Source organism: Orycteropus afer, unplaced genomic scaffold, assembly GCF_000298275.1.
Source record: "Orycteropus afer afer isolate SDZICR_OR568_19922 unplaced genomic scaffold, OryAfe1.0 scaffold00033, whole genome shotgun sequence".
Lineage (NCBI taxonomy): Eukaryota > Metazoa > Chordata > Mammalia > Tubulidentata > Orycteropodidae > Orycteropus > Orycteropus afer.
Genome location: NW_006921620.1, coordinates 4,825,795 through 4,844,167, shown reverse-complemented (window position 1 = coordinate 4,844,167; position 18,373 = coordinate 4,825,795). Strand labels below are relative to the sequence as shown.

Sequence of the window (18,373 nt, the reverse complement as noted above, 5' to 3'; positions counted from 1 at the left end):
GACGAAAGAGGGGAAGGCCTTTGACAAGATGGATTGACACGGTGGCTGCGACAATGGGCTCAAGTATAGCAAGGATCATGGAGCTGGCACGGGATCGGGTGGTGTTTCGTTCTGCTGTGCATGGGTTCGCTATGAGTCGGAAGCGACTCGATGGCACCTGACAACAACAACAACTTGCTGGCAGCCCACACTTGCTCTGTGATGTACAAGAGTCTTCCTCAAGAATAACTGATATCCATTAAGACCCAATCAGGATGACGTGCCATGGTAAATTGTGTTGAATAAGAAGAGACTGTTTCCATCTGGATCACCAGGACATGGGCAGTCTGTGGGAATGACTGGGAAACCAAGACACTGAGGGAGTTTATATCTGAGAATCCCTAGAGTGGTGTTTCTTAAAATATGGTCCTCAGGTTACCTAAAAAATTCAGATTTTCTAACCTGCCATGTTGTTGTTGTTGTTATGTGCCGTCGAGTTGGCCCCGACTCATAGCGACCCCTCCTTGGGTTTCCGAGGCAGTATCACTACGGAAGTAGGATTGCCCAACCTTCCTTCCGAGGAGTGGCTGGTGGGTTTGAACCGCCAGCCTTCTGGTTAGAAGTCAAGTGCTTTAGCCACTATGCGACCAGAGCTCCTTAACCTGCCATATAACCCCCTAATTTATTTTATTAGAATTTCTGAAGTCAGGCATTTAAATTTATCTGCTTTAACAGGGTAGGTGTCAAACATGAAAACATGTATTTGAAATCAAATGGATCTCACAGAACAAAGTCCATCCTGTTGTCTCATTGCCAACAGTGGGGCTTTCCCTTTCTGTCCTCCCAAGTTGTAGGGTCTTGGAGGACTTGAGGACAACATCACAGTCCTGCATCTACAACCAGTAACTCTGAAACCACTGGTCACTAAGCTTGGCAGTTTCATAGCCCCAGAATGTATCCGAAATCCTGCCACGTTTTTGGTGAAAACCTAACATCGCCACTGAGGAAGACACCTGCAGGCACCTCGCTTGCAAATCAGAGCAGTTTCCCTGCATTAAAGCAGAATCGCCTTAAAACAAGCTGAACAACTCAGTACCTCTTTGAGGGGTTAAATTCCAGTTATGACAGGAATTTCTTTGTGGGGGTCAACTCCAATTATATCATATTCCAAGAACTATAGCTTTCAGAGTTCTTTAGCTTGCACTGATCAGTGTTTGAAATAAGCAACCTATACATTCAGCAGTCTTCAAGGTACACAGATTCTTATTATAGTAACAATATTTAAGAACTGTATTTTGCTCAGGTGTTTCTAATTTGCATCATGTTTCTTTCCTATTATCCAAATCTGCTTGTCACCCTGAGCTAGCTGGAGAGCTAGTGACATGTAAACCGCCAGCCCAGAGCTAGTGACATGTAAACCGCCAGTCCAGAATAAAGGGAAACATTTTGTGAGTCATTTTACCGCTACCGCCCATGACATCACACTCAGTGGTTAGGGACTTAACCCAAACCACCTTGACAAAGGTGGCTCCCTCTAGCAGCCTCAGACTTTCTTTCTAGGATCCTCCAGGATATTCAGGGCCTGGGGTGAGCCAGGGCGCTGACAGGGGAGGGAAGTGGGCAGACCTGGAAGCCTGGCAGGCCCCGGGGAAACCCAAGATGAGACTGACGCCACTTCTAGGCATCATCATCCAAACTGCCTGTTTACCAGAGCCACGTGGGCTTTCTTCTCCTTTCCACTTCTAGTAGTGAGAGAGAGAGCACTGAGATGGGCCTAGTGGAGGAACAAGGGTTTCTTTCAGAAAGAAGGAAACTACAGGGCAAGGAAAGGCAGGGAGAAGGGAGGGCAGCATGGTGGGTGGCCCGAGGAAGACCAGCCCCATAGCCTTTCCTAACAGCAGGTGTGCAGGTGCGGGCCCCTTCTCACCTTCCTCTTGGAATACATGGGGAGCTCCTAAAGGCCCAGGAAATGGCTCTCAGTTCTGCCACCTACAAGCTGGGAAACTTGGGCAAGTTGCCTCATCTCCTTGAGTATTTTCTCCTCCTCTGTAAAATGGGCCCCAAATACCTGCCTCACAGGGGTTTTGTAAGGATTAAATGAGATTCCTCCTATGAAGTACCTGGTACCAACTTGGCTCTCACTCTCCAAATGTTAGTGTCCTTCCTCCTTTCCTTGTTTCATGTAGAAAACATAAGCCTTGGGCTTGCTGGTTTTATGGTGTGAGTGGGGATCCTTTTTATCTCAGAGCAATCAGGATCAGGTGCATAGGTTGGTGCTAAGTCATCCCAAAAGAAATGTAAAGAATGAGGAGTGGGATCATAGGGGCTGGGCAGTCTTCTCTGTGTGGCAGTCATTATTACTTATGAGGAACATTAAAATGCTCTACAGTACATTCCTCCATCTTACATCAGCACAACTTCTAGGGAGAAGAGCTGGCAACACCCATCAACATCTCAAGTACATGTGCTCTTTGACCCAGCAGTGCCACTTCTGGGACTGCATCCTCCAGACATTCCCACACATGGACACACTGGCAAAAATCTTTACTGTAGTAATTTTATAACAGCAGAATATTAGAAAGCTCTTGTCTATAGAATACTAGTTAAGCTCATGTATCCATAAAGTAGAATATTATGCAGACATTTAATAAAATGAAACTGTTCATTAAGTATAAATGGAAAAATTTCCAAGTCAGGAACAGTAATGTATGTATGATATGGTACGTTTATTTTTAAGAGGGGTGTGTGTGTGTGTATACAGATACATACACACATACATACATACAAGAAATTGATGAGAAGGATGATCTCTGAGATGGGCCATCAGAGAAAGGCAGAAAGGTGGAAGGTTTGGTCATGAATTTTTCTCAGAACACTCCTTTGAACTTCTTGGACTTTTTTTTTATGTCCATTTATCACCTATTTTAAAATTTAAGCAAAAAGGTAATTTTGGAAAGAACCTTTTCCAGAAACAGTACCATCTTGGTTTCTTCCAGATCACAAGGTTAGAAAAAACGTGGACCACCCTGAGGCACCAGTACACGCAAACTGCCATCCTATATGAGAAACAGCTGAAGCCCTTCAGCAAACTCCTGCATGAGAGCCGAGGTGAGCAGCAGGGTGGCGCTCAGTGCCCAGTGGGTGGCTGCCCCGTTGGCCTAAGTACATTAGGTCCTATCTGTTCTGGTTTGAGCAAGAGCATTTGGCAGAGCATGTGAGGTGGCCTGGGCCTGTCTGCAGGACTGCTGACTGGTCATCAAGGCTTTTCTCTTCATTGCTTGATGCAGGTCTCCAGTGGCTCAAACAGGACACTGGCTGCCAAGTTGCCTCATTCTGTGCTTAACTTTGGGGGAAGAAAAAAAAGTGATAGGGAAAAATTTGCTCCTTTTTTTCCCAGAGTCCACATGTGTTCTCCCAAGCAATGTATCAGTCCCACTACTGATGCCTCTTGTGACCTTAATGGAGCGCCAGGCTGTCACTTTTGAAGGAACTGACATGTGGGAAAAAAATGACCAAAGCTGTGAGATCATGCTGAACCATTTGGCAACAGCCAGGCTCATGGCGGAGGCCGCGGACACCTACCGGATAAATGCTGAGAAGATCTTGGAAGGTAAGAGCTGTTTTTGGTAAGCTGCTCTTTACTCTGTGTTTTAACTGAGAAGAAATGGAAGAATAAAAGAGCATGGATGTCCTCATTTAGAAAAAACCACGCAGGACAGATTAAGGCATGGGTATTCCATTTCCTGTATGATCGATCCATTACTACTTCTTAAAGGACTAAAATCACCTGCTTTTCCTTTCTTCTCCGTCTTTTGTATCAGCGGTATAGAACAGACACAGGGGAAGGGTCAAGAATCGGTCAGCTTGCCTACTGTTGATGTCTCTGATAAGCCCTACTAGAAAAGAGGATGGGCCAACACTAGGAGTTGGAGTTTTCTCTAGACTTCATTCCCCTGCATCCTGTCCCCTCCATTACACTGGCACTTGAGCTCCCTGGAAAGTGTTGGGTAGAGTGTTCTGGAAACTGGTATGAGTCTTATGGTAATACAAAGCAGCTCCCTTAGCTGGAGAACCATTTATCACAGCCATAGTATGCACCAACCACTGGGTAGATGAATGTCCTCAAGGTGCTTACAGGCAACGGGAAGAAACAGACATTGCAGCACATGGGGTACATGCAGTATACCATGGGGGCCCTTAGGAAAAGAACCTCATCTGGAGCGAGATGCAGGGAAGGAGGAAGCACCTGTGAACAACTTCCCAGAAGATGGAACACCTCCCTGATAAAGGATAAAGAAGGGAGCCAGAAAACTGGATGGGGATTCCAGTCAGAGGGTACATGGTGAGCAAAAAGCACTGAGGTGAAAGACCTTGAGAAAAAATTGGGAACCTCAAGTACTTGTATTTGGATTCGGTGCAGTTGTGAAAAGGAATGGCCACCAGGCTGAAGGAGATGGATACAACTTGCAAAGGGTCTTTCCATGAAAGACAGTGGCTGAGGGAAAGCCAGGGAAGGGTTTTCAGGGAGAGCATCACATGGTCAAATTTATGCTTTAAAGTACATTACTCTAGTGTCTTTGGCTAGAGGTTTCCCCTTTTAATATATTGAGTTGCCTGAGCATTCTTGGCCTTAAGTAGACCAGATCTTCTTTACAACATAGCAAAATTCAGAGTTGAGAAATAGACCCACACATACCGCTATCGGTTGACTTTCAACAAAGGTACCAAGGTGATTAATTCAGTGGATAAAGTAGTCTTTCAACAAATGATGCTGGAGCTATTAGATATCCAATACTGATCCTTTTCTCATACCATACACAGTAATTAATCCAAAATGGATCATTGACCTAAAACATAAGAGCTAAACTATAAAGCTTTTATAAGAAAATATATAGGAGAAATCCTTTTCGTTCTTGGGTTAGGCAGAGACTTCTTAGAACACAGAAAGCATAAAACATAACACAAAACATTGATAAAATCAAAATGAAAAATTTTTGCTTTTCAGAAAATGTAAAGGCAAGCCACAGACTAAGAAAATATTTGCTAAACATATACCTGATAAAGGACTTATATCCAGAGTACATAAAGAACTATTAACAATTCAGTAATGAGAAAACAAACAAGGTTTGAATAGACAAAATATTTAAATAGACACTACAGTACAGCAGATACACAAATAAGTATAGGAAGAAATGTTCAATGTTATTAGCCATTGTTGTTGTTGTTATTTGCTGTCGAGTTGGCCCCAACTCATAGTGACCCCTCCTTGAGTTTCTGAGGCAGTATCACTACGGAAGTAGGATTGCCTAACGTTCCTTCCGAGGAGTGGCTGGTGGGTTTGAACCGCCAGCCTTCTGGTTAGCAGTCAAGGGCCTTAGGCACTATGTTACCAGAGCTCCTTATTAGCCGCCATTAGAAAAAGGTAAAATAAACCACAGTGAGATACCACTATACACTCGCTACAGTGAAAAAGCATGGCAATGCTAAGTGCTGATGGCATGTAATCTTCATTACACTGCCGGGGGGAATTTAAAGTAGTACAGCCATTCTGGCACTTTCTTTGTTAAAAATATTTACCGTAAACTCATTGCTGTTGAGCTGATTCCGACTCATAGCAACCCTGTACAGCAGAGTAGAACTGCCCCATAGGTTTTCCAAAACTGTAAGTCTTTACAGAAGCAGACTGCCACATCTTTCTCTTGTGGAGCAGCTGGTGGGTTCAAACAACCAACCTGAGACCTTAACCACTGTGTTACCAGAGCTCCCTGTATTTATCCTATGACCCAGTAATTCCACTCTTAGCGAAATGAAAACACTTGTCTACGCTAAGACTTGTACACAGATGTTCACAGCAACATTATTTATAACCACTAGAAAATGGAAATAATACAAATAGCTACCAGCTGTGAATGGAATAACAAAATGTATATCCATATAATAGAATACTACTCAGCAATAAAAAGGAATGAATTACTGAAAATTAAGCAACAAATGGAATAATCTCAAAAACACCACGAGAAGTTGAAGCCAGACTCAAAAAGTACATATTGTATGAGTTCATGTATCTGGAAGAAGCACTGAAGGCACAGTGCTTAAAACATTTGGTTGTTCTTCTAAAGGTCAGCAGCATGAACCCCCAGCGGCTCCACCAGAGAAAGATGTGGAAGCCTGCTTCCGTAAAGATTCACAGCCTTGGAGATCCTATGGGGCAGTTCTACTCTGTCCTACAGCATCAGTGTGAGTTGGAATCAGCTCAATGGCAGTGGGTTTTATTTTGGTTTTTATGCATAGGGAACTTCTAGAAAAGGCAGATGATGATGACAGAAAGTAAACCACGGACTAGCTGAGGGAGGAACCCGAACTGACGGTAAAGAGGTATTGGAGAACCTTCTAAGGTGATACATTGTTTTTAAACTGGTAGTAATGGTTGTGCAGCTGTATAAATTTACTATAATACATCAAACTGTACAGCTGAAACAGGTGAGTCATATGGCATGAAAATTATCCATCAATAAAGCTGTAAAAAAGGATACTATGAACACGTCTTCCCACAGCATGTGGCTTGTACACGCAAACTTCACTCTTACTGTGTTTTATTAAGTTTACTTATTATTCCTTCTCCGAAGGTGCTTAGGTTCTTGAGGGTGGGGCTCTGCCCTCTTTATATAGAAGAGTCTGTTTTTCCTTGGGAGCTTTTTTAAAGTTCTGAAAGATCAAGTTCATTTTGATCATACCGTAAATGATGAAGTTTTTGGTTTGTTTCTAACACTATGTTTTGGCAGAACTGTAGTTTTTTTTTTTTTTTTTTTCTTACTAGGTTTTCAGCCAGATGAAGAAATGAGTGAAATCTTCAAGACCGAATTTCAAATGAGATTGCTATGGGGCAGCAAAGGTGCACAAGTCAATCAGGCCGAGAGATACGAGAAATTCAACCAGATTTTAACTGCACTCTCACGTAAATTGGAACCCCCTCCTGTAAAGCAGGCAGAGCCTTGAGAAGTCTCCAGAGAACGTTAGGGTATTTTTTCAAGCATCTCCACTTTCTTATCATTTGATAAAGTAATAAAGTGCAAATCTGATGATAGAAAAGCTTTTAGTATCCACAGGATATTAAAACATGTAAATTGCACAGAACATACTTATTTATGAATTGTTTAAAATTACTACTGATTTTAAATAAATGATAATTTATTATTAAGGTAACTATTGCTAATATTGATCAGTGGATTTAAGAGAAGACCTAGCTGTGTTGGCTGGTTTCTATTATCACTGTACGTGACCATTTTTTAGTTTTTAATTCCATGTCAGATAAGTGTAAATAGAAGAGTTTTTTAAAAAGCATGATGCATTTCAGAAGGTGTATCAGTTGTATGATATTCTTTAAATATGAAAAATGTAAAGTCATGGATGAAAATACATCATTTTGTGAAACAGTCATGTCTAGTCTCTTTAATATCAAATAGCTTATCCCAATACAACAATTCTACCTTTTAGCTTCTTCCCTAGATAACACATGCTGATAATAAAACCAAAATTAATAAAGTGGGATCAAAATTTCAAGGTTTCTGGCTTAGTAGACAGTGAATGGTGAGACCAAATAGTTTTGGCTTCAGAAGACCTGGGTTCAAACTCAAATTCTGGCGATATTACTAACAGACTTTGGTTAGGTTTATCTCATCTAAAGAAACCACCAGAAGAGTGGGACAAACAACACAGAGATGTCAGAAGTAAGTCTAAACTTATCAATAATCATTCTGAATGTAAATGACTGATCCTGCCAGTTAAAAATGAGAGATGGTCAGCTAGATTTAAAACAAAACAACCTTACGCTGCTTACAAGAAACAGATGAAAAACAAAGACCAAGATTCAGAGTCCATAAAAAGGACAGGAGAGAAGGAAGAGGGTATGATTCCTAGTGGCAATGTGGGAGGCTTCTAGGGTGGTGGCAATGCTTTATTTCCTAACTTGGGTGTTGCCTGTCTAATAAGCTGCACAAGATGTATTTTTCTGAATGTACATTTTTTAACAGAATTTTTTAAAAATAACTTTTCATATGTGATGCCTAGGAATATTTCTAACAAAAGAAGTGCTAGAGCTTTGTGGAGAAAATTTTAAACTTTATTTAAAAAATCTAAAGAAAACAATGAGAAAAGTAAATGAATGGAGGCACCAGATGCTCAAAGATTAGAAGATCCACTGTCAGAGGGATGCTCATTTTCCTTAAAATGACCTGGAGACTCAATGCAATTCCAGTCAAAATCCTAACAGGGTTTTCCAAGTAACCTGATAAGCTTTTTCTAAAACTTATATGGCTTATACTTAAGATTATTTTAGGAAAACACAAGATTGGGGGTAGGATCTTTAAGATATAGCTACATCATTAAAAAAGCTGTGCCATTGGAATGTGAACATATGACAGAAATGGCATTGCTAAAATTGGGCAAAAGGATGACTTTTTTTTTTTAATGGCGATTTGGATGAAAATTTACAAAGCAAATTCATTTTCCATACAACAGTTCATACACATTTTGTTTCATGACATTGATTGCAATCCCCGTAAGGTAATGGCTCTTCCCACTTCCCTTCCTGTGGCTCTTTTTCCTGTGTCCTTCCTTGCTATACATTCCTGCCCTCTGAGTTATCTCCCTACGCAAATACTGCCCTTCGGATCTCCCGTGATTGACTGTTCTAAGGGCTGTTCCTAAGCCTGGTCTTTCTTGTGATTTTGAGTTGTGTTCCACATTTTTCTTCCATTCTTCCCAGGATCTCCTATTTTGATCCCTTTCCGAGTGGTTGACGGAGGTAGCTGGGTACTATCTAGTCTAAATGTCTTACTTCTGCTCTAAATGTCATGTTGGCTGAGGTTTGCATGGTCTGAGGGTCCCTTGGACTAATTTTTTTCCATGCATCTTTTTTCTTCATTTTTCTTTGCTCCAGATAAGGAGAGACCAATTGTCATATTTAGATGCAAGCTTTTAAGACCCCAGTCGCTACTCATCAAAGTAGGATGTGGAGCAGTGTTTTTGTGTCATATGTTATGCCAGCTGAACTTGAAAGGATGACTTTCTGGTTCTGGAACAACTGGTTGAGCAAATGAAAAAAAGGTTCCTTACCTCATACATCAAATAAAATCTAGATGAATTAAGAATTTACAAGTGAAAGACAAAACAGTAACACTTTCAAAAGAAAATATAGACTATCTTTTTGACTTTGAATCAGAGAAGAAATTTCTTAGACTAGATAGAAAAGGTACTAGTTATGAAAGACTGGCAAATCTATATTAAAATGATGTAAAGAGAAAACTCCAAGTAGGTATTGCCAGTTTCCATGAAGTCAAGTCTGACCCATGGTGACCCTGTTGTGACAGAGTAGAACTGTGCTGCTAGTGTTTTCAATGGCTGGCTTCTCAGAAGTAGATACCTAAGCTTTTCTTCTGAGGTGCCTCTGGGCAGACTCCAATCTTTTGATTTGTTGTTAGGTGCCGTTGAGTCGGCTCTGACTTACAGCGACCCTGTGTACGACAGAACAGAACACTGCCCGGCCCTGTGCCAGCCTCACAGTCTTTGCAATATCTGAGCCCATCACTGGGGTCACTGTGTCAATCCACCTTGTTGAGGGGTGGCTTCTTTTTCATTGACCCTCTACTTTACCAAGCATGATATCCTTCTCCAGGGAAGGTCCCTTGTGACAACATGAACAAAGTAGGTGAGGCGAAGTATGGCCATTCTCACTTCCAAGAAGCACTGTGGCTACAATTCTTCCAGGACAGATCTGTTAGTTCTTTTGGCAATCCATGGTACTTGAGAGTCTTCTTCACCAACACCACAGCTAAAAAGTATCACCTCTTCTTCGGTCTTCCTTATTCATTGTCCAGCTCTCACATGCATATGAGGTGACTGAAAACACCAAGCCTGGGTTAGGAGCACCTTAGTCTTCACCTTTTGATTAGCAACCTTTAAACTGACAAAAGCTTAGTGTGGTAGGCAGCTTCCAGTATGGCCCCCAATGTTCCTTTCTTCCTGGTGTTCACACCTTGTGCAGTTTTCTCCCACAATGTGTCAGGTTGGTCTGTGTGACCAAAAGCATATGGCAGAAGCAGTGGTATGTCATACCCAAGATAAGGTTATAAAAAGACCACCCCATCGTTCTCTCTCTCTCTCTCTCTCTCTCTCTCTCTCATCACTCACGCTGGGGGAAGCATGGTGCCAAAGGAACTGACACTTCTGGCCAACACTCAGCAAGGAACTGGGGGCTTCCAATAATCATATGAATGAGCGGGAGTGGACTCTTTAACCCTAGTCAAGCCTTGATACGACTGCAACCTCATGAGAGACCCTGAGGCAGAACCATCCAGCTGAGGGACTCCTGGATTCCTGGACTGCTCTTTTAAATTGCTAAACTTTTAAGTAATTTGTTACACAGCAAGAGATAACAAATAAAATTAGCCTCCTTAATAAATAAAGGATTCCCATGAATGAGTATGAAAAAATGATCAACCAAAATTAAAATATGGTCAAATAGGCTTTTCATAGAAGAGAAACACTAATAGTAAATAAATATGAAAATATGTACAACTTCATCAATAATCAGAGAAAAGCAAATTAAGATTAAAATGAGATGCAATTTTAAACCCAAAGAATTAACAAAAATGGAAAAGTCTGATTCTCACGTGTTAGCCACACTATGGATTATGAATACTCCTATCCAGTTTGTAGAAGTATATAAATGTTAAAATCACTTTGTGGGGAGGAATGGGATGTGATATTATCTTTTAAAACTGACGATAAATATAACCCACAACCTAGCAATTCTACTCTTATAGACCTTAGAGAAATTTGGATCACAAAGCACACACATTCATAGCAGTAGTGTTTATATTAGCAAAAGGCTGGCAACAGCCCAAATGTTCATCAGCAGGTTATTGATAGGTGCCTTCAAGTCAGCTCTAACTTACACTGACCTCATGTATAACAGAACTAAATGTTGCCCATTCCTGTGCCACCATCACAATCATTGCTTACTGGAGCTCTTTCTTGTAGCCACTTGTCAATCCATCTCACTGAGGGTGTCCTTTTTCACTGACTCTCTCCTTTACCAAGCATGATACCTTTTTCCAGTGATTGGTCCCTCCTGATGACACGTCCAAAATAAGGGAGATGAAGTCTCACCATTCTCACTTCTAAGGAACATTCTAGCGGTACTCCCTCCAAGATTTGATCATTCTTCTGGCAGCCGATGGTGTATATTTGGTATTCTTCACCAACATCACAATTTAAATTCATCAGTTCTTCTTTGTCTTTCTTTATTAATGTCCAGCTTTCACATGCATGTGAGGTGACTGAAATATCACGGTTTGAGTCAGGTGTGCCTTAGTCATCAAAGTGATATCTTTGCTTTTTTAACACTTTTAAGGTCTTTTGTAGCAAACTTGCCTGATGTAATATATTGTTTGATTTCTTAGCTGCTTCTATGGCCATTAATTATTGATCCAAAAAGAATAAAATCCTTGACAACGTCAGTCTCTTCACCAATCATCATGATGTTGTCTACTGGACCAGCTGTAATTTTATGTTGAGATGTAATCCATACTGCATGCTTTAGTCTTTGATCTTCATCAGTAAGTGCTTCACGTTGTCTTTGGGCAAGCAAGATTGGAGTCATCTGCGTATCTCAGGTTGTTAATGAGTCACTCTCCAGTTCTGATGCTAAGTTCTTCCTCATACTGCCCAGGTTCTTGGATCATTTGTTTAGCACACAGATTGAATAAATATGGTGGAAGAACACAACCCTGCCACACAAATTTCTAATTTTAAACCACACAGTATTCCCTTGTTCTTTTCAAACAACTGCCTCTTTTCTCTGTAGAGGTTCTGCAGAAGCACAATTAAGTGTTCTGGAATTCCCATTCTTCAAAAGGTTAGCCATAATTTGTTACAATCCACACAGTCGAATGCCTTCATGTACTTGGTAAAACATGTTTCTGATATTCTTTCTGGTCCCAGTCAACATGTACTTTTTATCCTAAAGGTAATAATGACAACAAAAAAGGTAATCTATCTTTTTTTGGATTTCATCTTTTTTGGCCTAATGTCCACAGCACTGAGAAAATTTTGTATTATCAACTACAACTAATTAGCATGCCCTCTGGTTTTTCACTTAAGTTAAACCACTATTTAATAAAGAAAGGCTGAGGTCAGAGCCCTGGAATTATCCACAAGAAATTCAGTTCTGGACTGACATTCTAGGTCTACCAAATCAGCTTGTTGCAAGGCCCTTTCTCCACAAAAATGCTGTCACCATTTTTCTCAAAAAAAACAGGAAATTTTGTCACATACTAAAATTGTGCTGAAGTCAAGACATTAACTAAAGAGTAACTCTAAAGAGTTCCCAATTTGTATATAAAAAAAGAAATGAGGCTAATGTGTCATGAAGTTGTCAAGGATTTCATTTTACATGGATCCACAACCAGTATCTATGGCAGCAGCAGTCAAGAAATCAAATGATGTATTACATTGGGCAAATCTGCTGCAAAAGACCTCTTTAAAGTGTCAAAGAGCAAAAATGTCACTTTGAAGACTAAGGTGTGCCTGATCCAAGCCATGGTATTTTCAATCACCTCATATGCATGCAAAAGCTGGACAATGAATAAGGAAGACCAAAGGATTACTGATGCATTAGAATTATGGTGTTGGTAAAGAACATAAATATACCATGGACTGCCAGAAGAACAAACAAATTGGACTTAGGTAAAGCATAGCCAGAATGCTGCTTAGAAGCAAGGGTGGTGACACTTCGCCTCTCATACCTGGGTCATGTTGTCAGGAAGGACCAGTACCTGAAGAGATACACCATGCTTGGTAAAGTAGGCAGTGAAAAAAAAAGACCCTCAACAAGATGGGCTGACACAGTGGCTACAACAATGGATTCGAGCAAAGTAACAACTGTGAAGATGGCACCAGAATGGGCAGTGTTTTGTTCTGTTGTACACTGGATCACTATGAGTCAGAACTGATTTGATGGCACCTAACAACAAACAACAACAATTCTTAGAAACCAGAGGTTCTACCATTACACTTACCCTAAATTCTGACAAAGTTATCTATCCAGCATATTTACAGCTTCCCAGAAATTTACTCTTCAAACTGTGTTTGGCCATCCCCCAATCTCTGGCACCTCTTATATTTTGTAGGAGTCCCTGGCTGGCACAAACAGTAAGCATTCAGTACTAAATGAAAGGTTGGAGGTTCGAGTCCACTTAAGAGTCTTCTCAGAAGAAAGGCCTGGTCACCTACTTCTGCAAGGTCAACAACAGCCATTGAAAACCCAATGGATGGATTAATCCTACTCCAGAGCACACGGGCTTGCCAGGAGTCAGCCTCGACTGTATGGGAACTGGCTTGGGTTTTGTTTTTTAATATATTTGTTTTCTTAGATTACCGCAAGTGGTTTTATACTTAGGAATAAATTTGATCCCAGGTCTGTGAGCTCACTGAAATATGTTTGGGTGTTTCTTTAGCATTTTTTTTTAACCTAAACTAACACCTTCACAAATAAATCTATCAACTAAGTCTGGGGATCCTTTTCTCTTTTGTTAATACAATTGTAAGGATGTTATCTTTCCCTAGCAAGTAGGCATTTGACTTCCTTGATCTTAGACCAGACAGTAGAAAGCACTTTTCATTGTTTGAGCTTGTGTTTATTTAAGGAATCCACTGTTCATCTGCGGCTGCAGCATTAGATATTCTTTTCCTGCTACTTCCATTGTTCTGTGCTCCTTACTTCCAAGCCTGGCACAGATCTCAATAACCGCAGTCTTTCATTGTTTGGGATTAGCCTGATTTTCATGCCCTTTTTGGGTTTCAAAAGTTTCTAGTCATAGTTTCATATTTGCCCTTTTAAAAAGTAGAATCTTCTGAAATTAGACTTCCTAAAATGACAGATGTGACACTAATTATGGAAAACATTCTCTTTTTATGCTTAGAAATGCCAGGAAGACACGGGTGTTGCCTCCCAGCTAATCAGGAACTCAGGCAGAAGCACAGGAAATGCTGGCCAGCGTGTGATGGCTGGATTAGGGTATGTGGTAGAGGGACAGCTCACGAGGATGAAGAGGGTAAGATGATGTAAAAGGGAAGTCCGTAAACTACAGCTACTGTAGAACAAAGCTATAAGTCTGAATCATTTCATGTAATTTGTATTCACTCTAAGGAAACTATTAACTTTTTTGTTTTCCCTGAATAAAGCTTGAGAGAAACTAAAACTAGAATAAAATTTCCTAAAGTGTTTTGCCTAACACAGATGCTTCCACTTCTAGACCTTGTCACTTACTTTGTATTATTGGAAATTTAGCATATTCACAGACAAAATCATTACATCGCTTTAGCTCACAGCGCAACAACAGATAACATGCTATACACTTTAACTGACCATTGAAAAGATTGTTTTATTCCATGAAAATATTTTCAACCAAGAACACTATCTTAAACAACGCATTTACCATTAAGAAATCAACATGTGCACAAAGAGAGTAAAAATTACTGAAAAATTAAAGATTTCTCTTGGACAAGTCACAAGTTCAAAATTTAAGAATAACTGAAGGATGATTTAAACTGTGCAAGTACAAATGTTGCTCCTAGTGTAATAACTCATATACAGGTTGCACAATTCCACGTGAAGGAACTTGCCTCCTACGGAAGCAAATCCTGCTTTTACAAAAACAAACAGTAGCTTGAAAAGAACAGTTAGTCCTTACCAGAAAGCCTTAAACTTTGCCCTCTGTGGCTGTTAGCCAAAAAATACAAGCACTTCAGGCTTTGTACAGAAGACAAACACAGCCAGATCACATTTCCTCCTCATTGCTAACTTTTAAAATAAAAATAGCACTAGATTTTAAAACTACTTCACGTAGTCTGTCAGTACTGAATAATGTCACATTATATAAATAACCCTGTAACGAGATTCAAAATCTAAACTTTATAGTTTACTAGCCTCGAAAGTAATACACTCTTAGGTCAGCTGTGTGACAGTGGCATACTTGATCTTATGAAGGCATTAACTTTCACACAACTGTCATTCAGCTTTAGTATAACTGGTAGTACAACTCAAGTAACACTGGGGAAAAAATTATTAAAGCAGTCACACAGCTCCTAAAATATTGCTTAAAACCCAGTAATACACAGACCATTTCACGTTCTCTTTCTCCCCTCAAAACAGTAAAGAACCAAATTAATGAAGCTTTAGTGGTACAAATACCTCCCCCCTCCCCCTATCTCTCTATTACAACATCACTAAGAAACTAGTTAGGATACAAGTCAGTAACAGAATCACAAATGTGAAGCAGGACAACATGAGCAACAGGGGCACTAACAATTGTATTTACAAGTATAAACATACAGAAATTTCCATTTTACAATTAAAAGTGCACATATAGATCATTACAAAGTTTCACTAAATTTTATCTGATTCAAACAAAAGCATCACTTGGAAACAGACTATCATTGTTAATAATCAAATGAGGATTTTGTAACCCCAAATTAAAAGACAATGGGGAGGGTCCATAAAATTTCTCTTAAAAACACTGAGTAAAGTAAAATGGACTCGGACATGTCTTGAGTTTGATGCATAAATTTGAAGACGCACCATCGTCCACGGTAGAGGTCTCAAAGCCACCTACCTAGGCTACATCGGCAGCTGCAGCAGAGCTGCAGAGTTAAAGGAGGTCGCCCAGAGCTGACATGTAAAGCCCTTTGTGGGATACTGTAGTGGAAGTGTTGGCAATCAACAGATTTAGGCACTCTAGTTTAAGGCAGCATCTGAATGGAAGCAGCTGACTTGAAAACAGTCCTTTGTCTTGAGGTGGTGAGTATCTTCTGTGTCTTAATGCCAGGATTTCAGTGCTGACTATAGATTCTTCCCAGACTGAGGTGCTGAAGACGTATCATGTTTCAAAGAGTTCTTTCAACTGGGCTGTAGACTAGAGCAGAGATGTTTTCTTTTTCTTACCATAAATACTTCAGGTTCATAGACTACTTCTTCATAATGCCAAAACTGGAATGTTTTGCAGTGGGGAAGTTATAGCAGCATACACAAATACTAGATGGAAACATTAGTGCTGAAGATGCTTTGACAAACTGATTTGCACTATAAATGTAAAACAAAACAAAGGCACTGACAAGAACAAGGGATTATAAAGACATGCCTGGAAAATCTAACCCGATCACTCTAACATGCAACAGGATGTTAAGCGAGCACGAGGGTGGCGCAGGCAGACAATGACAAATGGCAAGGATTCTAACAGACAATGGGTGTAAAAGCCAATCAAAACAGAGCTGGGATGGAGACAGTCCTGTTGGGACAGCCAAATGTAAGTCAGAATTAATGACAGCTCTGCATTCTTTCGAATTTGGACATCAGTAAAACACATGGGAAAAAAAAGTCAGCCACTGTTGGCACCCCCCTTCCTTTTTTTCTTTTTTGTAAAAAATTGTGAGGAATTTTAGGATTGGTATTATAATGATTTTTTAAAAAAGTATGGAAATGCTAATGAAGTTAGTAAAAAATAATCATGTCTCCATGCACTCATGCAACTTGCTTCTCTCACTCTCTCTTTGAGCCTGAAAATTCTAAAACCCTCCCCCCAAAAGCAGCTGCATGTAACCTCCTTCAACATCTTGCCCATTTCCTCAGAAACCCTCTTCAGGAACCTGCAGTCCAGGAGGAAAAAGAAAAGAACAATTACTGAAGACCTTTGGTAAGACCAAAAAGGGTGTTCAGTTAAAAGTGTCTGTCCCAAATGTCTCTACAATCATTTTATAGTCAGCTACTGAACATCAAAAAAAATTGGAACATGAGCAAAATCAAGGACCAGTCTCTTAATCGTTTCCTCACTTTATTTCCCCACACAACTAACTTAGGATGTGATCACACCAACAGCACTGCACAATCCCTGTGGGAAAATAGTGGAATTGACTATACAGCCATTTACAACATATGCTTGTTGAAATTAATTGGAAAAAAAAATAATTTATCCTAATAAGACATGATTCAGCTAAAATGAGGAAATGTCCTAAATGGTCATATAGATAGCTTCCCCCATCTCAGTCAAAGTCGTTTTTCTTTCAAAAATAAATATGTGACAGTCCTTCCTTTCCACTCAACTCCAAGGCAGTGTGGTTTCTCCTCCCCTCCACTCATGAGCGCCTCTTAGTTCATTTAGAATCTATTTTCCTACATAACTGCTAAATGCTATAAAATCACTAAAGTGATATTTCCCAAAAGACACTTTCAAGATGTAAAATACAAACATAAAATTAATTTAGAAGGAAGTTTGTGTATTATTGAAAAGTATTAGACCACGCTGATTTATTTTGCAGGTCTCTTGATTAATCTACTACTTAAATAGATGATGTGCTACACATACTTGTTTCCTTCCTTTAGAAAACCAAAGTTAAAAATAGAAAGGAAAATGAAAATTATTAACAAATTATTTTACTTAATTAATCAATTATTCATTTTCTTCCTGGAAACTATAGCTACAAACTCAAACTCCTAGAACAAACCACTCTTTCAGAGCAGTTTTACTTGTTTGAATTCACTACACTCAATGTGTTTTCTGAAGCAAAGGGAGGGAAAGCTTTCTATCTAAGTATTCCTGTCCAACAGACCAAATTCGATGATTGAGAAGCCAGGAAAACACAAATCCTTCACACAGATTTAAGCAGGACATAAAGCAAAAGGTATCAACTACTAAGCTCCACACCAACATCACTCAAACGGTAAAATGTCACGAGAACATTTTCTTGTGGAAGTAATCACATTTCTAAGATCAAGCCTACACTCAGCTCACATAGTGAACACAATAAGTCTTGGATGCCCTTTAAACTTTCCTTTTTCCAACCTGTTGAGTATGCTTTCATTTTATGTTATCTTTCTTATGTTATGCACAGCACAGAGCTGCTCAGTTTAGATATAAGTTACTGCACCTTTACTGTTTTTCTCTAGAGTTACATCTATGTATGACGTGGGGACGTAGCCTTCTTCACCATTCTGTCTCCGAGCTCTTGTCCATCCGTCGCCTTTGTCCTCCTCAATAATGTATAGCACTTCACCTTCTTTCATTGCCAGAGTACCTTCATTGTGTCCTTAAAGGAGAGTTTACATAATTCAAGCATAATTCAAACACAGTGATAATTATGAATAAAAGTTACAAATGTAACACAAAATAACATGAAATACTACCAAATTTAAATCTACCTGGAATCCTGAGTCCAGTGATTCTCATTAGTAACAACATCTCTAGGATGCTCTGTCATCTACTCAACACTTTACATACACAGTATCTCATCTGAGCAGCACAACAACCCACTGAGGCAGGCATTAGTATCACCCTCATGT

At 39.8% G+C, this 18,373-nt stretch overlaps 2 protein-coding genes across 2 annotated transcripts in view; one reads left to right on the top strand and one right to left on the bottom strand.

Annotated features, from left to right (window-relative positions):
- The window catches only part of BCAR3 (BCAR3 adaptor protein, NSP family member), a 135,534-nt gene extending 128,559 nt beyond the window's left edge, over positions 1-6,975 (top strand). Inside the window, exons 9-11 of the mRNA XM_007936063.2 lie at positions 2,976-3,087; positions 3,377-3,589; positions 6,797-6,975. Of these exons, the coding sequence (XP_007934254.1) occupies positions 2,976-3,087; positions 3,377-3,589; positions 6,797-6,975 (504 nt within the window). The remainder of the gene's footprint in view (positions 1-2,975; positions 3,088-3,376; positions 3,590-6,796) is intronic.
- Positions 6,976-17,941: 10,966 nt separating this feature from the next.
- The window catches only part of FNBP1L (formin binding protein 1 like), a 105,506-nt gene continuing 105,074 nt past the window's right edge, over positions 17,942-18,373 (bottom strand). The window contains exon 16 of the mRNA XM_007936061.2: positions 17,942-18,120. Coding sequence (XP_007934252.2) covers positions 17,942-18,120 — 179 coding nt within the window. The remainder of the gene's footprint in view (positions 18,121-18,373) is intronic.